The 24,135-nt window shown below is 50.4% G+C and overlaps 1 protein-coding gene across 1 annotated transcript in view; it reads right to left on the bottom strand.

Annotated features, from left to right (window-relative positions):
• Positions 1 to 24,135, bottom strand: part of USP34 (ubiquitin specific peptidase 34) — a 2,509,780-nt gene that overhangs the window by 308,726 nt on the left and 2,176,919 nt on the right. Inside the window, exons 72-73 of the mRNA XM_085612349.1 lie at positions 8,336 to 8,440; positions 8,111 to 8,235 (exon numbers count right to left, since the gene is read on the bottom strand). Coding sequence (XP_085468475.1) covers positions 8,111 to 8,235; positions 8,336 to 8,440 — 230 coding nt within the window. The remainder of the gene's footprint in view (positions 1 to 8,110; positions 8,236 to 8,335; positions 8,441 to 24,135) is intronic.

Genomic DNA, 24,135 nt, shown 5'->3' with positions numbered 1-24,135 from the left:
CGTGGATTGTAGGTTAGGTTCAGGGGGCATCTGTAAGATGCCCTCTGTCGTGCATTGTACATTAAATCCCACACTGGCATCAGTGCGGGTTTAATGTGCTGAGAAGTTTGATACCACATTTTTCAGTCTTCAGTGTTGCCATCATGGTGCTGTGGAGATCGTGTTTGACGAGCTCCCAGCACCATATTCTCTTAAATGGCAGCACTGCACTTACAGTGCCCAGGAATGGACCTGAGTACTGTAGGGGCACAGGGCTCATGCTTCTGTGCCCACACCACTGGCATAGGGCACCCAGCTAGAGGGGTGGCTGAGGTATGCCAGGGCAGTGTAGGTTGTGGGCATGGCACACAGGGATGTGTGCCATGTCGACTCTCTGTTTTGCCTTGTACCGAGACACTGAGCCTGCCAGGGCAGAGTGTTTGTGTTAGGGTACAGGGCCTCTAAGGGTGGTACAATAAGTGCTGCAGCCCTTAGAGGCCTTCACTGGTCACAAGGTCCTGGGTACCATTTACCAGGGGCTGACATGTGTCCAGGGTTTGCCAATTTGGCTTTTAGGTTTTAGGGAAGCCTGTTTGGAAGGAGTCCAGGGAAAACTCAGTCCAAGTACATTCAGCAATTCAGCAAAAAGTGGGGGCATACCATGCAAGAAAGATGGCACTTTCTCATACCATGCCACAAACTTGTTCCAGCTGCAGGCATATACCAACTTAGTGGAGGGACGCCTGGCTGCCAGAATGACATCACAAACTTCGGGAGGCAACTTGAAAGGAATCAACTGCCGCCGCACAATCTCCACGCAAAGAGGTGGAGACTGGACAGGTTTGGGTGGAGAACCGACCCCGCTGATGCAACAGAAGATCCTCCAGTAGAGGCAGTCGGATCGATGGTCATACTGAGTAGCTCGGGATACCATACCATTCGAGCCCAGTCTGGATCCACAAGAATGACTTGGGCCCGGTCCCGCCTGATCTTCTTCAGCACTCAGGACAGAAGCGGTATAGGCGTACAACAGACCACAATTCCACTCGCGACGAAAAGCGTCGCTGAGTAAGCGCCGCCGAGCGAGCGCCGCCTTGGAAATTCCAACGCGCAGAACTGCTGACATTGCGCGTTCTCTTCGGTGGCGAATAGATCTAACCAAGGTTCTCCCCATTGTTGAAAGAGACCTTGCGCCACCTCAGAGTGAAGACTCCATTCATGATACATCATGCACCTGCGGCCGAGTTCGTCCGCCCTGGCGTTCAGTGAACCTGCCAAGTGTTGAACCACCAGGGAAATGCCCTGGTGTTCCAGCCAAGTCCAGAGGCACAGAGCCTCCTGACATAGGGTCCACGACCCCACCCCGCCTTGTTTGTTGCAGTACCACATGGCGGTGGTGTTGTCTGTGAACACCTGCACTACTCACCCCTTGACAGAAGGAAGGAATGCCTTCAGTGCAAGTCGGATCGCCCGGAGCTGCAGAAGGGTGATATGGAGCCTGGACTCCGCCGGAGACTAGAGGCCTCTGATCTCCGCCTCTCCCATGTGGCCGTCCCATGCTAGGAGGGACGCATCCATCACCACTGTGTGCTCCATTTGGGGAAGGGATCTGCCATTGACAAAATGCTGGTTCGTGAGCCACCACTGCAATTGTTGTGCAGTGCCCTATGAGATCGGGACATAATCGGACAGGTTCCCCTGATGCTGCGCCCACTGGAACTTAAGGTCCCACTGCTGAGCCCGCATATACCATCTGGCATGATCGATCAGCAGGATGCAGGAGGCCATGAGGCTCAGCAGCCTCAGGGTCATCCTGATCGAAACCTGGGATAAGGGCTGAAAGATCGGAATCATAGCCCGAACATCCCGGACTCCCTGTTCGGGAGGAGAAATCCGAAACCGGGTTGTATCCAGAACCTCTTCGATGAAGAGGAGCTTCTGAGAGGGAATCAGGTGCGACTTGGGCACGTTGATGGAGAACCCCAGCAAATGCAGGAGGTCAGCTGTAGGCTGGAGGTGAGAGATGACTGTCTGGGGCGAGCCCGCCTTCAACAGCCAGTCGTCGAGATAGGGGAAGTCTGAAACCCCTGATCTGCGCAGATGAGCTGCGACCACCGCCATCACTTTCGTGAACACCCGAGGGCTGCTGGAAAGGCCAAAAGGGAGCACGGTGAACTGAAAGTGCTTGTGGCCTACAGTGAACCGTAGGTAACGCCGGCGGGCCAGCAGGACGTGAATATGAAAATAAGCGTCCTTTAAGTCCAACGCCACCATCCAGTCTTGCAGGTCGAGGGCAGACAAGACCTGAGCTAGAGTTAACATTTTGAACTTCTCCTTCTGGAGGAAGCGATTGACGTACCTGAGGTCCAAGATAGGACCCAGGCCCTTGTCCTTCTTGGGCACCAGAAAGTAGTGGGAATAACAACCACGTCCTACTTCTGGCGCAGGAACATGCTCGATGGCCCCCTTGGCCAAAAGGGCTGCGACTTCCTGTTGAAGAAAAGCCAAGTGATCCCCTGACATGTGGTGGTACTGGGGTGGCATGGCTGGAGGGGTAGTCTTGTAGGGGAGAGAGTAGCCCCTTCGGACTATTTGTAAAACCCATCTGTCCGAAGTGATGGTGCGCCAGTGGGGGAGGTGATGCGAATCCTGCAGGCCACCAGCGTTTGATGGGCCTGAAAAAACTGACTAGAAAGCGATGGAGGCAGTGGTGGCCGGGGTGGAGGTGGACAGATCCACCCGCTGGCCCCCAGACCCACCTCGGCGGGGTCCACGGCCACGCTGAGACTGTTGCTGCGCAGGCCTGTGGCTCTGAAGCGAACGTGTCGGGGCGCCTCTTCCGTGGCCACGAAAGGAGTGAAAAGCAGAAGGCGGAGGAGGGCGCATGGAGGAAAGGCCCAGGGACTTGGCCGTAGCCCGCGAGTCCTTATAGCGCTCCAACGCACTATCTGCTTTGTTGCCGAAAAGGCGAACGCCATCAAAGGGCAGGTCCATCAGAGTGTTCTGGACATCCCCAGAGAAACCAGTAGACCTCAGCCAGGCGTGGCGACAGAGCACCACTGTCGTGGAAATCGTCCTGCGCAGCGAGTCAGCGGTGTCAAGGCCACATCGAATCGTGCGGCATCCCTCCCTTCAGCAATAGCTTGAGAGAGCACTGTCCGGACCTCTTCCGGACACTGAGGCAGCACTTGCGCTACCATATCCCACACAGAGTGGGAATAATGTCCCAAGAGGCATGCAGTGTTCACAGACCGCAGCCCTGATCTGGCGGAAGAAAAAATCTTTTTACCGTACTGCTCCAGTTTCTTGGATTCCCTGTCCGGTGGTGCAGTAGGGAATGCGCTCTAGGACGCAGAGGCTTGGACAACCAAGCTCTCAGGGGTGGGTTTGTTGGGAAAGGAAAAGGGGCTCGGCTGGGCGATGGCGTCGGGCCACGTTCCTATCCACAGGAGCCCCTGTATTGGGCTTGGACCGGGTGCCCAAAAGAACGTCCGAAAGTGCATCATTAAAAGGCAGCAGTGGCTACGCAGAGGTAGCTGCCAGCTGAAGCACTTCTGTCAGGAGGTTAGTCCGGACGGCCACTGTAGGGAGCTCGAGGTGGAGGGCTTCGGCCGCCCTACGCAACACCACTGCGTAACTTGCACCCTCATCCGTAGCCACAGTAGGAATTAGCATGCCAAGGTCAATAGAGGTATCAAGACCACTGGCATCCCCCAGCTCCTCTGTCCAGTCCGGGTCAAACTCACAATGTGCTGTGAGAGGGTCCTCATACCCCTGCCAGTCCTCCCCTTCCTCCGAAGGCTGATGAACAGGCCGATAATAAGGAGGCTGGCCATAGGGATAGAAAGATCTCATCGACGTCGGAATCGGCGTCGAGTCCACATCAGGGCTGAAACCGGGGATGACGTCGACCGGTGGCAAGGACGACGTTGGAGGTGGTGCCAGTGGGGCCGGTGGAGGTGTAACAAAGTCAACCGGCATTGACTGGGATCCACGCCGAGATCCAAGGGGGCCCTGCGGCACCAGGGCCGGAGCCGGTAGCAATGCCGGAGCCGATGACAGTAAAGGGTGAGGACCCCCAGTCGGGCCCGCGGGGCCAGACAGCTCAATGAAGCGAGCCATGGCTGACAGAAATTCTTGCAGCTGGGCCGGAGTCGCCGACGGACCCCGGAAGGGCAGGTAGGCCGACGGCGACTGCGTAGGCTCCGCCGGAGTCCTGGAGGAGGAACCACCCACACCATCAGCAGCGGCGGGCGAGGAGAAGTCGGAGAGCGATGGCGCTTCTTCTACTTCATGTGATGCTTTGTCTTACCTGACCCAGAGTGTGAAGACTTCGAACCCGACGAACGATGGTGGTGGCTCCGTGACCAGTCCCTCGACCTCCCACGGGAGTTGGACCTTGAGTGGCGCAGAGCCGACAGCCGGACTTCAAGCAACTTTAGGGAGCGCACCCACAAAGTCTTCGTGCCACGCCCCAGGCAGTAAAGACACACACCGTGCGGGTCCATCACCGACGTCATGCGATTACAGTCCCCGCAAGACTTGAAGCCAGGAATCCCTACTGCACCAGGAGTCAATCGACTCGAAAAAGAGAGACAAAAAGGCCTCGAAAAACTCAGTCAAAAAACTTACTGGGGGTACCGCTCTCATCGGATCTGCGCTTGGTGGCACGGAAAAAGAAAGAACTGACGTCAGTGCGCGAGGGAGGCGTCTAAGTAACTGCCGCAACGTCATCTCTGCGACCACAACACTAAGGACGGATGCGGAGCAACACAACGCCACATTCAAACATGCAGGGGTACTGCTGACGAAAACTTTCTGGATCCAGTCTGACGCCAGGGGGTAATTCTAAGGTAAGGAATCTATCACTAACATGTTTGTTTCAGATTGGCTGACTGTACTCACAAAGCATGGAGAATCGACTCTGGGGTTTGTAGGGGGTGTCCTAATCAGGCAGGGCAGCTTCACACTTGTAACCTAGCACACTGCAGTCAGGATTGAAAGGCCTACCTTATGGGTTATTGATAGGTTTTCAGTGCTGTGACCTCAGATAAACGAAAACCTATATCTGGTGTAGGTGGTACTAGCACCAACATACACAGGCTGCAATAGGAGGCCTGTAGTCACAGTTGGAGTGGTCTCTCATGGGTGGTATAATACATGCTGCAGCCCATAGAAGACCCCTGATGTACCTATGCCCTGGGTACCTTATTACCATATACTAGGAACTTAGAAGAGTACACCAGTAGCCAATTGGGAAGGTACAAAAGTACTTACCTTAGTCCAATTTAGGGAGAGAGCACAGTGACTGTGGGCCTGATTAGTAGGATCCCAGTCAGACTAGTCAGAAACCAGCATAAAACCAGCAAATGTGGGGGTAACCATGAAAGCAGATCCTACTTTCCTACTGTTGGACTTGGCCCTTTTTGCAGGGTCATCCCTAAACTTTTTGCCTTCCTCCTGTATTTTTTCTGACCTGTTGTTGGCTGTTTTATGACTCTGGGCACCTTACCACCGCTGACCAGTGCTAAGGTGCATATGCTCTCCCTATGGTAAAATGTATATATTGATTGGTGTCCATGTTTGGCTTATTTGGTTTACTATCAGCCCCTAGTAAAGTGCACCAGGAGTGCCAGGGCTTGTAAATACAAATGCTGCTGGTGGGCTTGCAGCGCTGGTTGCGCCACCCACAGAAGCGGCCTTGTAAAATGTGTCTAGGGTCTGCCACTGCAGAACCTGCGTGCAGTCTGGTACTGTCATGCTGGCTGGGCAAGTGCACACACTTGCCAGCCTCCAAACCTTCCCTTTGCCTCATGTTAGTCACCCCTATGGTAGGCCCACGGGCAGGGTGCATTGTAGGTGTAAGGTAGGACAAGCCCTGAGTGTGTGGCATGTCCTAATAGTGAATTACAGCCATTTTCGTTTTTCACTATTGAAGGCTACCTGCTCTCCATAGGCCAGAATGGGCTGCTGGAGTCACTACACGCTGTGACCCCAGTGGACTCATAGAGCATGGTAGAATGTCAAGTTTAGTATGCCTGAACTCAGAATAATAAAATACTTCTTTTAGTAAAGTTTATTTTAATATCCTGCATTTGTAAATACTACTTTTAGAAAGTTAGTATTTACTGACCTGGCCATTTCAGTCCGCCTCTGCTGTGTGTGTGTGTTCTGCCTAGCAACAGTAAGGAGCAGGGTTGGGGAATCCCCAGAGACAGGCTGGCTGCCAGGTGGTGGGTAGAGAGATTACACCAGGATGGGTGGGAGGAGTACACCTAGACTCTTGAAAAGACCTGTGCTCTGCCACCACAAAGCCGGCTCCGCCCCCTGTGGAGCGGCTGATGTCTCTGCCCTGCTGCTGAAAGGAAAGAGCAGAATCACCATAACAAAGTACTCCAGAACTGGACTGAGCCAGGCCCAGGCCCCCTGGCGCTAAAGAACAAAAGAATCACTGTATAAAAGTAGGAGCCTGGCTCCTACGAAATCAGAATCCTGTTTTACCACAAAGAACCTCTGCCCGACTAGAAGGAGAAGACGACGCTGGAAGGACTGGCCTGCTGCTTGCCTTGCTGAGAAAGGAGAGGAAGAGACTTGCTGAAAAGACTTTGCCGCTTTGTGCTTTAAACATTCTCCAAGGGCTTGATCTGAGCTTGCCCCCTGAACGGAACCCCAGGACCAGTGGGTTCTTTGTGCCTTTGCTCGTCCTGAAACTCGAGCCGTGTGTGCATTTCGCTTGAGGAAGACTGCGCCCCTCATCGCCCCTACTAGGGCCGTGACACTCGGGAGCTTGCCTGCCTTTGCCCCCGTGAGAGCCTCGCTCCGACCGGAGTCGCTCTCTGCCCCCGGGCTAGGCTGCCTGCGCCTCTGCCACCGCCTGCTACTGGAGCACGCTGAAGCGCTATCGCCCCTCCCGCCGGAATTCCTAACCGACGATCGTGATCCCCGCCGGGTCCCCAGCTGCACGAACCGTGCCCTGTGACCCCGCTTCGCGATCTCGGTCTGGGATCAGGCCGCGCCGCCCCCGCTGTGGAGACCCCCGCACCGCCGTGCTGAGGGTCGAGGGCCGCGCCTGCCTGAATACACGCACCCGCTCAAGAGGATCCAAAGGTGCTCCCCCTCCCATCACCGGAGTCGCACTGAGCCGTGCCGGCTCCCCCAGAGACTGCAACGTTCCTCAGCATTCCAGTACCGGGCTCGGGGCCCGCAACGCCTTCTTTTCCCGTCTTCAAGAGCGGCGGCAGGGTCCGGGCTGATCGTTGACAGAAGGGAGAGAGATACGCGAAGAAGCGCACCGAAGGGCTGAAACTGCCCCAAACCCCCCTGTAAGTGACTGGAATCCCGAGTAAGCCTTGCTAAAAAGACTGAAGAGTATAACATTTTAAACTACAAACAAAGAACATTTGCCTGCTTTACAATCTGGTGGCATAGAGAAAACGTTATTGGTCTTGTGATAAGTCTGCTGATATATACCTATTTTTACATAAAGAGTGTATTTTTACATATCCAAGCCTGGTGTCCATTTCTGGGGGGATTGATGTATTTACTGTGTGTGTGGTTACAAATGCTTAACTGACTATCGCCTGGAGAATAGCTTTGGCTGCTCACGGCACGCACCTAGAGGGTAAGCAAGGGTCATTCAAAAGGGGTTATCCTGCGCCATGATGTAGAGGAGAGGGTTCCTGCTTGACACAAGGGCAACCTTGCGCCAACCAGAGACCCCCAAGTCTAACACCTACACTTACAACAGAATTTAGAGGAGAGAGCACTGCCACTGGGGTCTTGGTTAGCAGGATCCCAGTGAACTTACAGTCAAAACACAATGACACCAGGCAAAAAGTGGGGGTATCTATGCCAGAAAGATCCTACTTTCCTATGGTGGTGACAAAAGGGAAGAGATTAAAGTTCAAAAGAGAGAATGCAAGAAATGTTAAATGTTTTCATAATCTGTTTAGGTCATCTCAGATTCTGCTTAGGGCACCTCCGGTTCTCTACTTCTCAGCTGTACCCAACATTCCTTTCTAAACAAAATGGGTACAGTTGCCAGACATTGATTCAAATCTCTTGAATGCATTATCGATAGTGTTAATATTAATCACTATGTCTCCCAATAAGTATATCCATAAGAACCTACCTTGCTGGTTTCAACCATTGTCGGCAATAGGCACATATTCAGTTCTGGGCGGGGGGGACGAATATTGCTTTTTCCTGCTATAAGTTTCATGTTTTCACGACAAGGGAAATAGGGCCCTAAGGACACTACAGTGAGAGAGAAAGAAAAATCAGACATCACAAGTGTATGTTTAATGGCATAACAAATGGGATAATATTCATTTATGATATATTGAGAAATACATACTTGGTATGTTACTGTGATGATAAGTGCAATGGTTGTGCTGCAGAAAAGGAACCAATGTGTGCAAGAAATCATGAGGACTCAGAAGCACAAGTTCTTTGAGGACATCTTGAACAAACAAACAAAGAGAATAAGGGCATTAATTAATCTGCAAGTTATAGTTGTAACATAAATAGTTGTAATACCACAAAGTTTTTCCTGAAGTGAAAAAAGGAACAAATTAAGGAGAGATTAAAACAAAAGCAACACAATTGCACATCATACAAAACCACCATTAGAAATTCTTTACTGGAGTATATTCATTTGCTGGATGTTTGGTGTATATTTTTTTTATTTATTTGGAGTTTTTATGTATCTCTTGTAAGGCCCAACGGTGCGAGTGCACTTCACATAAAGAATAATAGGATTGAGAAAAAGAAGACTGCAAAACTACAGTAAGTAATACAAATTATAGAGAAGTCCAAAAAAGAGACATGATGGAGCTACCATCTAAATAGTGTTAATCTATGCAGATCAATTATTTAAAACCTAATCCTAGAATCCCAGGAAGTCACCTCAGTACAAGTAATCCCAGTAAACCCAAGGTAAACATGGGGGTCAATATTAGATAATTAGCTAGATTTAGAGCACACTGCTAAAAGGGTGCAAAGAACAAGTTACTTACCTTCAATAAAGTCTAATCTAGGAGAGAATATCTATTCGCAGATTCCTTACCTTTGAATTTCCCCAGGAGTTGTACTGTATCTAGAATATTTATTGTGAGCAGTACCCCTGCGCACTGGTGCGTGGTGTCGGTCGGCTTTGCATGGTTTCTGTGTTTCTCCTATTTATCCAGAGGGGGGGGGACTCTAGGAGCAAGTTAAGAGGTCCAGTGACTCGTGCTCCCGAAATTAAACTTATACCAAAAGGGAGTCACTGTTCCTTAGTGGAGAAAGAAATAGAAGTAAGAGGTACTCTCGTTGTGTGCTACTCTAGCTGTGGGGGGCAGTGTGTCCTCTTCTTGTTGCCCTCACACACCCCAAAGGATGTCATGCTTCATCATTGGGCTTTGCTCCACGTCGGGCCGGCGCAGCAATGCCCTTCGGGTCCCCCAAAGGGTCTCTTCATCAGAGATCTTTGGATGAAGCTGTATGGGTGCGTGGGGGTAAGTGGCAGTGAAGTCATAAAAGGTGTATTAAAAAATGGCTGGAGGGAGAGTGATTAATTTTATTAAGGTGATTCCTCTGTCATTATTAATACAAAGTGTGTGGTGCTGCTCTAAGGGGTATTATGTCCCTTGGTAGCTGGGTCAACCATATGTCCCTAATGGGCATATGTTCTTGTCAACATGTTTCGTGCTTTTGTGGTCTCAGGAGGAGATCCAGAGCGCTTCGTCAGGACCAAGTAAGAAAGTTAAATCTACAGTGGCCCGAAGGTTTCAGTGCCGCTGGATAAATGAAGGGAGTAGAACTTTTGAAACGACAAGAGTCAAAGGTACAGTTTGCCATTAGGATAATTATACTAATGGTAGTTTTAGCTCAGGTCTGGGTTCTCAATTGGAGGGCCAGGTGCTCATAGTCTGTAACCGTTAGCTATAATGATCAAGTTACAGTCTATGAGCACTTAGCCCTCCAATGGAGAACACAGACCTGAGCTAAAACTACCATTAGTATAATTATCCTAATGGCAAACTGTACCTTTGACTCTTGTCGTTTCAAAAGTTCTACTTCACTGTCACTTGCACCCACACAGCTTCATCAAAAGATCTCCGATAAAGAGACCCTTCGGGGGACCCGTAGGGCATTGCAGCGCCGGTCTGACAAGGAGCAAAGCCCATTGATGAAGCATGACATCCTTCGGGGTGTGTGAGGGTAACAAGAAGAGGACACACTGTCCCCCACAGCTAGTGTAGCACAACACGAGAGTACCTCTTCTATTTCTTTCTTTCTCCACTAAGGAACAGTGACTCCCTTTTGGTATAAATGGTTTCTGTGTTGTCAGTGCTGGAAGTGACGTCTGCATCACTTACATAGGCGCCACCTCGACATGCTGACATCAATTACTTTTAAAGAATTTCCATGCCAGAAACGTGGACCAATGAAGTGCACTGACACTGGTTTGTCCAAACTATGGCCTTTAAAGAGATCTCACTGCCCTGGAATCTGTCTAGGATTGGTGGGTTGATAAGGAATCTGCAACTAGATATTGTTGCTCTCAGATAAGGTGTTAACAAAGGTAAAGTAACTTGTTCATGTGATACAGACATCTAGCCGCAGACTCCTTACCTTTGAAAAAATACCCAAGCAATAACATCCCCAGAGAGGGGTCTGCAGAGGGGTCTGCAGGACCAAAGTGCCGAAATGCCAGTCCCTGCCGGACCGGACTGTCCAGGCAGTAATGATTTGTAAACATATGCAGGGAAGCCCAAATTGCTGCCTGACAGATGTCAAGAACAGAAACTCCACGTGCTAACGCAGTAGTTGCAGCCTTAGCTTTGGGGGAATGAGCTCTTACACCTTCAGGAGGCGGGTTCTTTGTCAGTAGGAAGCAGACCTTGATACAGAGAGCGGCCCATCGGGAAATGGTCAGTTTCTGCACCGCCTGACCTTTCTTCACATCAACATACTTCACGAAGAGTTGGTCATGCACTAGGAACTCTCTTGTGCGGTCAAGGTAGAACAACACTACTCTTATTAGGTCCAGACGGTGGAGTCGCTTCTCTTCTTTAGAGGGATGCGGAGGAGCGTAGAAGTGGGCAAGGGGACAGATTAGTCCGCATGAAAGGGTGTTGCCACTTTTGGCAGGAAAGAGGCCCTAACGCAAAACACCAGTTTGTTAGGAGAAACTGATAGGAAGGGAGGCATGGATGATAAAGCATGCAGCTACTCACCCTCTTGACCAATGTAATGGCTACAAGAAAGGCTGTTTTGATGGTTAGCAGCCTGAGGGGAAAAATGTGTAAAGGGTCAAAGGAAGCTCACATCAGAAATATAAGAACCAAATTATGGTCCCAATGGAGAATAATGAAAGGGGAAGGAGGGAACATATGTACAAGACCATTAAGCAATCTATTTGCAAGAGGAGAGTTAAATAAGGAGGGTTAGTCAGCAAGAAGGCAGAAAGATACCCTTTCAAAGTACCCTGAGCAAAGCTCTACTGAGCAAGAGTCAAAACATACAGCAAAATATCAGAAAAGGAGTCAGAAAGAGGGCCAATAGACGTTTCTGTACAATATGATACAAACTTTTGCCATTGGCAAGCATATACCATCTTAGTGGAGGGACGCCTGGGAGGCAGAACATTACACACTTTGGGAGGAAGGTCAAAAGCTATCAACTTCCGCTGCTCAATCCACTTGCAAGAAAACGAAAAGTTGACAGGTTCAGGTGGGGAACCCTTCTCGGCTGCTGCGACAAAAGATCCTCCCAAAGGGGCAGCCTGATCGGAGGATCGATGCTCATGTTTCAGAAGCTTGGGATAACAGACTCTCCATGCCCAATTTAAAGCCACAAGAATAACTTAGGCTTGGTTGTTCCTGATTTTCTTGAGAACTCTGGGCAGGAGTGGTATGGGCAGAATGGAGTATATGAGGTGTTAGAATTGAAACGTAACATTGTCATAATACTCGTATTTTACCCAATATTATGTTAGCATTTATATAGCTAATACATTATATTTGCATACTGTATGTAGGCGCAACTAGTAAATGCAGATGTTATGTTAGTTAGGTTCACATCTGTGCCACCATTTTAGTTCTCTAAGACGCCATTTTGTATTATAATTGAAACGGTTACTTGCTTATTTACGAGAAATGGTCCTTGGTAAGTTTCGTTTCTCCAATGTTGAAACTTGCTCATTAACGCATGCCTTTTCTGTTACAAAGAGGCCTTCTCCCACCTTTCTAGAGGGAAGGATAGGTGTTAGACCTGGCATAATTGGCGTGGGTCTTCCTTCCTCTCTACTCTCCCTATCATTTATATTGGCTGGATTTAAATGTTCTGGGTCAAGTGCCACTGCTTCTCAGTGATACAGCGCAAATGCTCCCTGTATATAAATGACTGTATGAATAAGGATAACTATAATACCTACATCGCTGTAGCCTGTTTCAATAGTGAGTTACCTTCCATTTCACTGTCGCTACTGCGAAACCATCCATTGTCATAGGCCAGGATGGGCTGGTTAAAGATTGCTTTCTATCATCCTATCGGGCCCTAGTAACCTGATAGGACCCTCGAGTTTGATACATGTATGCTCAGGACATTGAGGGGCACCTTTTTGTAAGGACCATTTATCTATTGCATGTGTTGAAATACCTTTTCTGAAAATGTGTTAGTTTCTAGCCTAAGCTTTACTGTAGGCTGTTGCGCGTATGTGTATTGGCCGACTGGTTTTAGAGCAGCAGGGCCAGCTGGGTCAGACCTGGCTGGAGAGAGAGATCGGTATTCAGAGCATGGGGAGGGGTGACTCTTTGATGCGAGCAGGGCCGTGCCTGGCAAGGTGAATGATGGCTCCACCTCCCACTGGGTGTCTGATAGCAGACACACTCAGTTTGAAAGGGCAGGATGTCACCTCGTAAACCAAGTGCTCCCCGACCCCAGCAAACTGGTTCTGACCGGAGTCAGTGATTTGCAACCTTACAGAACAAAGACTTTTTAGGTATAAAATGCTGCGCTGGAACTTTGGTCAACTGTGTTCCTTCTGGATGTCAAGAAGAAACTCTGTCCGAGTGAACAGAGGAAAGGACTTTGCAACTTTCATCAAGCTTGCCGAAGAAACTATCCGAGGACCTAAATCAAGAGTGCCTCCTTCAGAAGTGTCAGGGACATTAGACTTCACCCCGTCTGCTGTCGGAATTCCTGTGCGAGGAGTTCTGCTCGCAGGTGAGGCCTCCGTCGAGTAATCCGGAGCCTCTAGTTCTACTGTGAGGACCGCGGACTGGGCGCTTCTGAACTTTTGCTAAACCTGTGCAGGCTGCTGCAGCTAAGAGAGAGCTGCCGCCGCTGAGTGCCCGCCTGCCTCTGAACCTTCTTGCTAAACCTGTGTGGGGCGCTGCAGCTAAGAGGGGGCGCTGCAGCTAAGAGAGAGCTGCCGCCGCTGAGAGCCCGCCTAAATCTGTATCTTAAAACCTTTTGCTGGATCAATGTGGGCCGCTGCAGCTAAGAGAGAGCTGCCGCAGCTGAGTGCCCACACCCTTTGCACCTTGGGACCTTCCGCTGAATCTGCGTGGACCGCGGCAGTCGAGAGAGTGCTGTGGCCGCTGAGCGTCCACCGTGATACCTGCCTGGTCGAGACCCTAAATTGCCCCGAGGGCCGCCGCAGCTAAGAGAGAGCTGCTGCCGCTGAGTGCCCACACCCTTTGCTACGGTGCACCATTATGATCTGTCCCATGGGCCGCTGCAGCCAAGAGAGAGCTGCTGCCGCTGAAAGCCCGCACCCTTTGCTACTGTGCACCATCGCGATTCATCCCGTGGGCTGCCGCAGCCAAGAGAGAGCTGCTGCCGCTGAGTGCCCGCAACCTTTGCTACTGTGCACCATCGTGATTTGCCCAGTGGGCCGCCGCAGCCAAGAGAGAGCTGTAGCCGCTGAGTGCCCACCCCTGGTGCTATTTTTCATCCTCGTAATTTGCCCCGCGGGCCGCCGCAGCTAAGAGGGAGCTGTGGCCGCTGAGCGCCCGCACCATTGACAACTTTGCAGCCTTGGGATTTGTTCTGTGGGCCGCCGCAGCTAAGAGAGAGCTGCTGCCACTGTGAGCCCACCACGGAGCTGCACGACGAGAGTCATCGCCACCACCAGCCCGGGCCGCCGCAGCTGCCACTGAGCGCTCGCCTGCCCCCGAGTGCCCGAACCACTGTGAGTGCATACTGCGGACTTCAGCCTCCAAGACCTGTGGTCGCTGGGAGTCCGCCTGTCACCGTCTCCGCTTCTTCCAGAAGCTGCGTGCTGTAGTCCCTTTCAACGACAGGCACTTGGTGCGCAACGGGTTGTGTATGCCCTGGCCCTGAACTCAGCCCGTGTCCCGCTTTGGGTGAATACGTTGTTGTCTCTTTTAGTCCCTATGGGTTGATGTGAATTGTAGTTGTTGAAACGCTTTGAGAGTCTTTGAGTTAAACTGCTGGATGAAGATATGATTTTTCTATATCTACCTGAGTTGTGTCCTTTTGTGGTGTCGTTACTGCCTTATTATACGTGGCCATAAACGCTTCACACACTGCCTCTGAGATAGGCCTAACTGCTCATGCTACGTTACCACAGGGTTGAGCAGGGGTTATCAAAGGGGGTAGCCCACTTGCCTTGGAAGAAGGGTCTCTATTTGGACATTGGCGACAGCCATGGCCAACTAGAGACCCCCATTTCTAACAATAAGCCATACGACCTTGAGCAGTAGATAGCTCGTACCAGGCTGTGGAATTGAAACCTCTGTCCTGTATTACGACAGCTGCTAGTGTTTTTCCATAGTAGTCGGGTCTTTGTGGGCTCCGCAACATACATAATGTAACTTTATGCTTACTAGAGGCAGTTCCTCATCAGCCATCATAGGAGGCTGTTCAGATAGGACTTCACTGCAGTGTACTTTGTGAATAAACTAGTTTGCTTGTATTCTCTACTTATTGGAAGGCTAGAGGAGGTCGAGAGTGACCCGGGTGGCCCTAAATGGGTCAATTCCTTCAGTTGGCGGCCGAACAGGGACCCCCACCAGGTGACTCATTCCGCCCATAGTCGGTCATGTGGGTTCGGGATTGCGTCCGGTTGGATCTCCGTATGACAGAGCTGCCCCGCCTGTATGATCGGGCAGCTCCTCGTCTAGTGGTCATCTCGGCTGGGGTCTTGAAAAGGCGAAACCCGTGGATCTGACTGTTTGGTCTCAAGAGTCGGCAGTGGAAAATATTCTTGTTTGACCTGTGTGCACCAGGTGAGTTCATCTTGATATTTGGTAAAAAGCGGCGCCGTCTTGATTAACTTGGTGGGTCTGTGGACCCTTGTGATACGGAGCGTTTTTTGAACGTTCTGCCAGGCCACTTGTTGAATTTGGTTTATTCTTGAAAAGACCTGGGGCTAGAGCCTATCTTGTCTTGGTGAAGTCTGAGGACTATCTTCTCTCGGCGCAGTCTGAGGACTGCTTTTGAGAGCTCTGTTGTTTGTGTGCGTTTTTATTGCGTGGGTGTGTAAGTTGCTTGAGTGAATAGTGAATGTGTCTGATGCTAGGATGCCTTGTTGAAGTGTGGTGCTTGGGGTGCCGCTGCTGTTCTGCTGAGCAGCGGCTGGAGGAGAGACAGCCTGCGCCTCCGGAAGGCACTCCGAGTTTTGAGATGTATGTGAAGCATAGCATTGACCCGATTATGTTTCGTACGTTATGGCTCAAGTATTCGAGAGACAATACTGAGCTTCAGTGGCCATTGGATGGTACCTTTGACAAACAAAAATTGAATTATTTACAGGACAAATTATTCGCTAGAAGAAGTAGGCAGTCGATGTTTGATACTTTGCAAGTATGGCAGAAGGAAGCTAAGCAGGGGCCTATAAGGGCTGCGAAGGAGTCTAGGAAGAAAGCATTGCAGGCAGTGGTTCAGAAAGCTGTAGCTTATGACAGAGAACAAAGAGAGACAGGTATTGAATGTGCAGATAGGAAGTTTTGATTACAATGTAATAAGTCCTATGTGGTTCGAGAGGAAGAGGATCCATTTGTGGAGGATCTGCTGGAATCTAGCCCCCCACCTCCCTATACCCCGCAGAAAATATATTCTGCTGTTCCGTCGTCTCAGTCCCCTGTTACTTCCCTGCCTTCTTCTGGTCTTTCTACAGACTCAACTGCTTCTGCTCCAGCCCTGCCTGCCTCCTCTCCAGTTTCGCAAGCTGTGAGTGTGGTGACTGCAGGCACCCCCGCAGCCTCGGCTGTTCCTGTTTATGTTTCTTCCCCTTCTCTTTGACCTACAACTCATCCATTATTAACCTTATCACCTATGTCTCTGTCTCTTGTACATCCCCCGAGTATTTCATCTCCAGTGTTGGGTATTGTTGGGACACTGGTAGGAGGATCGGACACAGGGAACTGGGCGGCAGCACGGGAGCGACTGAAGCGAGTATTGATCAGATCTGATGTGTGTGAGGAGAAAAAGATGGTGGCAAATCAGGCAGTGCAATGGGCTCGGAGTCCGATTTATACTGAGGAAGATATATGGAGTGTGATGAAAGTTTTTGAGCCATTTGTGCAGCAGCATACCCTTCAGCATATGTCGGCTACATTGATTGGTTTGTGGAAACAATGTATTAGTGGTACAGCTCCGCAAATTATTTATGACATTCGAGAAAGTGTTTATTCAGCTGATATGGCCCCTACAGAAGTTTCCAATAATGTTGGGATACTTCTTGGTTATCGGAAAAGATTATTTCACCAAACTCCAACTACTGTGTCCCAATTTCCGATGAGAGAGGTGCATCCTGTTTTTCACCCCGAGATCCCAGAGCAGCATAATGAGAGGAGATGGTGTTCAGCAGCGGGTAGAGGCTCATTTTCAGGAACAGTGGGTCTAAACCCCATGGAAAAGTAGTGAGGTGCTTGCTCCCAAGAGTCAGTTACCAGACCCTAGGAAAAATCATACCGCATATTATAACGAATTAACATAGGCCGACTCCTCGCCAGTTATGACTTTAGCAGACAATGAGATGTTTTTGTGGCTTTTGGTGCCAGTGGACATTTGGCGGCAGGTGCATACGCAAGATCATGTAGCGGAGCTGGGAGGCACATGGAATGAGAACAGGGCATGGGATAAGGAGAGAAAGGCTGGTGAAGAGCCTAAAGCTGAAATTTTGGCTTTGCCAAGCCGCATTATTACCTATATGCATTATCTTATCCCACCTAGACGAGTGGATTGGGACAAGTTAACGGCATGTCGTCAGAAGAAAGACTAGAGTGTGTTTGATTTTTTCACTCGTTTTGAAGGGGTGTTCTTGGATTTCAGTGGGCAGGATTTCTCAGTCGAAGGCAGTGTTTGTTTGTTAATAGGTTTGTTACGAATTTGCTTTCTGAAATTGCAGCTCGGCTGCAAGCTTCTGAGAGTACTTGGACTACTTCCTCCCCTGTAGAGATATTAAGTATGGGTCAGTATTATGAGCATCGAGAAAATGAGGAAAAGGACAAGATGGAGAAGAAGAGTAAGGATTTGAAGACAAGAGTGTTATTACAGCAGGTTGTAAGGGGGTCTGGAAGGGCCGAAGCACTGGTCCGGTTCAAAGGTCACGGGGTGCTGGTGTAGGAGAGTAGGGTCTGCTTTCTATGTTCACCCCCACTTTTTGCTTTTGCTTCACTGGTTTTCGACTTAGATGTGGCTGTGGGCCTGCTAATCAGACCCACAGCCCAGCTGTTCTTTCTCTAAATTCCTACTATGTACTTTAGGTGCATAACCCAATTGGTAAGGATCACCTTATTGGCCCCTGTATAGTGTACCCTAGGTACCCAGGGCATAGGAGTACCCTAGGCCTACCAGGGGCTGCAGCATGTATTATGCCACCCCTGGCCTGTCCTTCCATTATGACACAACTGGCTGATCACTCAGCTGGGGCAAGGTCGTGTAATCACCCCTTGCTTAGGTGTAGTATTCCTATACCTACCTTATATATAGACACATGTGCACCTATCAGCCACTCCTATGGCAGGCCTTAACAATCCTGGAGGCAGAGTGCTTGGTAACATGTGAGATGGTGCTCTTGCATGAGCAGAGCCTGTCTGCAGCTTTCGGAACCATGTCCTTATAGCTGTTCTATGATATAGCCTACCATATACTCTTAAAGTGCCTTATAATCTTAGACGGTTATGGTAACTATGGTTTGGCTTTATCAAAACATGTCGTGTAAGGTGTCTAACACTTTGGAATAATACCCCCATACCATTTCTGGCGATGAGGATATTATTCCTCCCTTCTAGAGGGAGAAGACATGTTGAGACCTACTTACCCAGTTAAAGTTAACCAGAGCCCCAGCATCACAAAATGGATACTGCTGCCACAGACACAAGTCTGACCTCCTGCTGCTGGGAGTCCTTCCAGCGAGGGAGGCTTGGACAATAGGTTTCCTGCCTTGGGAGGTGCTAGCACCACCCCAGACAGGCCTTAGTGTATTGGGGCAGGGAGGGATGAAATAAACTAGACACTGCCTGGGGCACACAAGGTGTCCCATGCATAGTCCAGTTCAAACCGGCGCTGGGGCACTCCAGCCCCAGCTCTTGCGCGAAACTGGACAAAGGACAGGGGGTGTAACCACTCCCCTTCCTGGTCCCACCCATAGGAGGGACCTTGCAGGTAGCCCAGCCCAGCAGCCCAGTATATCAGTAGGTAGCTGAGCCCTGCAGAATTAGATTATCCTGAATCTGCAACTTGAACAGAAACTCTGGACCTTCGACATTCGACCTCAGGAAGAAGACTTAAGAATCTCCCTTGTGGCCAAGGAGTGACCACCCTGGGCAACCAGGCACCATCCAGCGACCGCTGCTTGCTTTGCGACTGAATCCTGCGAGGGACGACTGCAGAGACTGACCAGCGCCGTGACTTCCAGACACCTCTGAACCAGATCCACATCGACAGCAAAGCTGAGACCCGTGGAGGCGACGAGGGACGTGGGACCGGCGACTTGGGAAGTGTGGCTAGTAACTGACTAGCGCGACTTCTGAGGCTTCCTCGAGGCTGTGCTTGGGGAATTGAGAAGCCCCCATCCCGAGCACCATCTGCAAAGAAAATCAGCTCCCCACACTTCACGTGTTCTGCGTGGGGCCCTTCTGCACTGGAGTTGTTCGACGTGTTGTCCGGTTGCTGGCCCGTTGGCTAGTGACCTCTGCGACGACAAACCTTTGATTTTATCTTGCTGGTCCGGCTCCTCCAGACTGGCACTCGCTCCTCTGTGAAAGAGAAGCACCCCAGACCTTCCTGGTCTGCACCAGAAGCAAGTCCTCCATTCTGCGTGGGTTTCGCTTGCCAAGGCTTGTTGGGTCCTAGCTCGACATCGACGCCGCCGACAGCAAGAGCCTTCGTGGGACAGCTCATCTCCAGGTCCTGGTCTTCGCCGACGCCTCCTGGTACCCGTGGCTGCTGCGACAAGCTTCACCTCTTCACCTGCATCTTCACGACACCGCCTTGTTCCTTCCTGGTTCCTTCCTGGCTGGTGACCTAGACTCTGTCCCTTCTGCTTGCAGGTACCTTCCTTCTTGATCCCATCCTTGGGATCCACCAGACACTCTTCACTGACTGCCTGTCAGCAACTTTCCTTCAGGCATCCATAGGAGTCAACGACGAAACCCGACGCAAGTTCACACCTATGCACCCGCAGCCCGTGGGCTAGGTAACTTGAGTACTCCGGTGCTCACAAGGGTATTGACTATCCTAGGGTCTAGTTTCCAAGTCTCGACCTCCTAGTTACTCCAGAAGTGTCCTAAAACTCTAAATTTCTAATAACTACTATTTCTATCGACTTTTACGCATTACGCGTGAGTGTTTCCACTCTGCATCTGAATCCCGTGGGCCTCCCACTTCCTAACCTTTGGTAGTATAGTGTAGCCCCAGCGATTCCCTAGGCCTATCCTGTGTTCGTGACAGTGGTTCTTATACCACTTACTTAGTATATGGTTTGCGTGGCCCCTAGGGCCTAACTGTATTACTTACCCGTGTGACTTAATGTATGCTTAAATAAGACTGTGTTGTACTTACCTCGAATCTCATAAAGAGTGCTGAGGGTATTTTGACTAGAATAAATACATTCTATTTTTATATACATCTGTTGTGGTGTCCTTTCATTTGGTATTCAAGGGATTACAAATGGTATAACAGCTGGCTTCACATGCCATTCAGAGTTTAGCCTAAGACTGCTCTTGTCCATGCTACCACTAGGATAGCTGGTCTATAAGGTTGACTTTACAACCAATCACCATAAGGGTTGTTTGGACTGATACAAGGTGTACACTAGAATTAGTGACATCATATATCAGGCCAACTTCTCACAGCTGGTAGGAATGGTGCGCCCCTGGGGCCAAATCCGTTCACGTATTGTAAAAAGGAGGGACATTGGCGAAGCGAGTGTCCAAATCTGTTACGGAAACTTGTAGTACCGAGGGGGTGGGGTTCAGGTGGACGGGGCCGTGGGCGGGTTGGTCGGGATGAGGATCAAGCTGGTGCATCCTCTGGAGGTCGTTCAGATCAGAATTATTTCGATGACCCCCGGGGAAGGCAGTACTATCATGATGATTATGATATGGATAAGCTGCAGGGATGTCCAATAGCTAGGACAGCAAGGGACAGGGTGAGGGACAAGTCCAAATTCCTGTAGATCAGCGTGGTCCTTATGTCACAGCAGATTTGCATGGTTCGGCAATGACATGTTTAGTGGATACAGGTGCAATGAATAGCTCTGTTTCTCGTTCGCTGGTCCCTGGGGCAACCCTGTCTGGCCGTAATAATATCTTGGTAGGTTTTTCAGGCGTACCGGTTGTGTGCTCCCATTTCCCGACCTCTTGATTTGACTGTTGGTCCCTTTACTGTGGACTCCCCATTTTTGTTGATAGCAAATTGTGGGGAGAATTTATTAGGATTGGATTTGTTGAAGACGTTACATGCCACCATTTATTGTTCCCCGGATGGTATTTTTATGACTCTTGGACCTAATGTGGATAGTGTAAAACAGTGTTTGACGAAAGATGCACCGCTTCCTGTTGAATTTCAAGATGTGCCGCCCTCATTGTGGGCCACAGGGAATACAGATGTAGGGTTATTGCAGATACCACCGGTTTCTATAAAGGTAAAAGATAATGCTGTGCTCCCTCGTATTCCCCAATACAAAATATCACAGGCCGGGGAAAGGGCTTTGATGCAGATTATACAGGACTTGATCAAATCGGGGGTGGGTGAGGAGACGGTAGTAAATGTGTGCAACAGCCCTAATCTTAAAAAGGTACCTGTGGATTCCCCTGATGCACATCCTGATGTCTATCGTTTTGTGACTGATTTGCAGGAAATAAACAAAATAGTTGTCCCTCAGTTTCCGGTAGTCCCTGATTTTAACAATGATTCCTTCCACAGCTAAATTCTTTTCTGTCATTGATTTGAAAAATGCTTTTTTTAGTATTCCTAGTCATCCAGACAGCCGGTATTTAATTGGCTTCGCTCTCGCCGGCAGGAGTTTTCAATTCTGTAGAGTTCCTCAGGGGTATACTGAAAGTCCTAGTATTTATAGGCAAGCTTTAAAAAGTCAATTGGATTCTCTCTCTCTTCCCGTAGGTAATGTATTATTGCAATACGTAGATGACCTTTTCATAGCCTCTGATACCGGAGAGGGTTGTCGGGATAATACGGTACAATTAATAATGCATTTGGCAAAAAATGGACATAAAGTGTCCATTTCGAAGTTCCAATATTGTCAACAGCAGGTAACCTATTAAGTCCACCTGCTGCCGAAGGAGGGTCGGAGGCTAACACCTGAACGAGTTGATGCCACTGTCAAGATGCCTGTCCCTGTGACTCAGAGGGACGTGCGTGCTTTCATAAGCATCACCTCATATTGTCGGCACTAGATACCTGCTTATTCTTTATTAATACAGCCTCTGCTTTGCTTAACAACTAAAGATGTGCATGAACCTTTGCCTTGGACGTATGAATGTCAGCATGCTTTTGAACAATTAAAAATTGCGCTTTGCTCTGCACCTGTACTCGGTACGCCTGATTATAAGAAGCCTTTCGTGCTGTACATACATGAAATGGCTGGGTGTGCGCTTTCAGTGTTAACACAAGCTTTTGGAGGTAAGCAGAGGCCATGTGCGTGTTTTTCTGCCATGCATGACCCTGTCGCCAGAGCCCTCCCAAGCTGTTTAAGAGCTGCCGTGGCTGAAGCGGTCTCTGTTCGACAATCGGCAGGGCTCGTCCTTAATCACGATCTCACAGTAATGGTAACGCATGCTGTGGATGTACTTTTGAACAAAACGATGACGCAGCACCTTACTAATACTCGTCTGACTGGTTATGAATTAACATTATTTGCACCTCAGATTACTATCAAAAGGAGTGCCACATTGAATCCAGCCACTTTACTACCCCTCCCTTCGGAAGAAGAGGACAAAGATGTCCATGATTGGGGAGGAGCCAAGATGGCGACCGGAGCAGACGCTTGAGCGCCCGGCTCCGTCGGCCCTTGGCCCCGGACTATCATCCTGATTCCTATCCTTGCCGATTCTCGAGGTGAAACGTGTGCGACGACGCGCTGTCCACGCCGCCGCTTCCCCGAAGTCTCAGCCCGCCCGGATGCCGGAGTTCTTGGTGCTTTTGTTCTCCGCCCTGGACCCCTGCTCCATTGTGGCCTTTGCCGGCCCCCTGGAAGCTCCGCAGTCACCGGACCCGCTAGCGCAAACCCGAGCCCCGCGGTCCCGACCTCATCTAACACCACGGACTGTCGCCAGATGAGCCTGGGGAGGGACGACCAGACCCCTCCTGCACCCTGCGCCTGAAGGGCTGGGGCTGTAAGGTAAGCCCCGGTGCGGCGGGTCTCCTGCCCCGATCTGTGGACCGCGCTGTGGGAGGCTGCCGACCCCCTTCTTCTATTGCCTAGTCGGCTGCAAAGAGAACCCGAGGGAAGGGAGGCGACTGTTGGCTTTCCCAGTTGCGGCGCAGACCTGAGGGGAACTGACTCCTTGCTACGACCCCCCCCCCTGGCCATTGTACCGTCCGGCGGTAAAACATGGCGTTGTTTGCCTGCTCGCGGCTGGGGGGTGATACTCCGGTCTTGCCCGCTGCCCGCTTCGCCCTCCCTCCACCAGACACCAGCTCCACAGTGCGGTCCCGGATTGCTGCCGATGTGGGGGTGCAGCTTCCGCTGACATGCGGCTCCGTTCTGGCCGTCCTGCGGGACCTTCGTCTACAAATGTGTGCTCGCTTTCAGGCGCTGAGTGAGCAGTTTGACTCCATGCTGTCGGCTGCGGGCCGTGAGCGCTCCGTTTGTCATCAACACGGCGTGGGTCTGCCAGTGCTTTTGTCCTCTTGCGGGGACGCAACGGCTGTGTGTGATCGTGCTACACTGGTGCCTGCATCTGGCTTTCCCGGCACCCAGGATCAATTGCTCTCCAGCTCAACAGCGGATACTTTGTTTCCCCGTTCATTGCTGCCTGCTTCATTGTTGCCTGCCTCACCGCGTCTGCAAGAGTATCCAGCTGAGCAACACCTAACATCCTCGAGGAATCGTTCACGGTGGCCTACTGCTTCTTTTCTGTGGAACTCCTGTACTCTACATGCCATGTCTGGACTTTATGTGGTGCACAAAGGGACCTCTACAGATGGTCGGCGGCCATTTTGTGATTCTACTTCACCATCTTCTCCTAAGCGGCCATATTGTCTTTGTCTGCACGGGGTGCGGGGCCTTCATGTAGGGGCTGGCTTAATCTCAAGCCCGCGATCGGGCCAGGGCTAGACTGATTTATATCGCCATGGTTTCACGGATGGGCTGGACTGGGACTGGAACTGTATGTATACTTTGTGCGCACTCGTCACGATCTGTCTTCCTTCATTTAAATTGTTGTGACAATTCATTTTCACATGACCGCTTTTGGTGTAGTGGGTTCTCAGGGTGTGGAAGCAATAGATGGCCGATGGTTTAGGGCGCTCTGATGATACGCAGGCTCCTCCCCGCTTTCTTCTTTTTGGGAGTTTAGATTAGAATAGTCCTATTCTTTTCTCGCCCCCTTTATTATAGGTGTACTGTTTTCTTATCTTTCTTTACTCTATTCTTACTCTCTTTCTTGTCTATATTTCGGGTTTATTGGGCGACAGGCACTATGCTGGGGGGGGGGCAGGCCGTAGCCTCCG

The sequence above is a fragment of the Triturus cristatus genome, chromosome 6 (genome assembly GCF_964204655.1).
Source record: "Triturus cristatus chromosome 6, aTriCri1.1, whole genome shotgun sequence".
Classification (NCBI taxonomy): Eukaryota; Metazoa; Chordata; class Amphibia; order Caudata; family Salamandridae; genus Triturus; species Triturus cristatus.
This window is presented reverse-complemented; position numbering and strand designations above follow the sequence as displayed.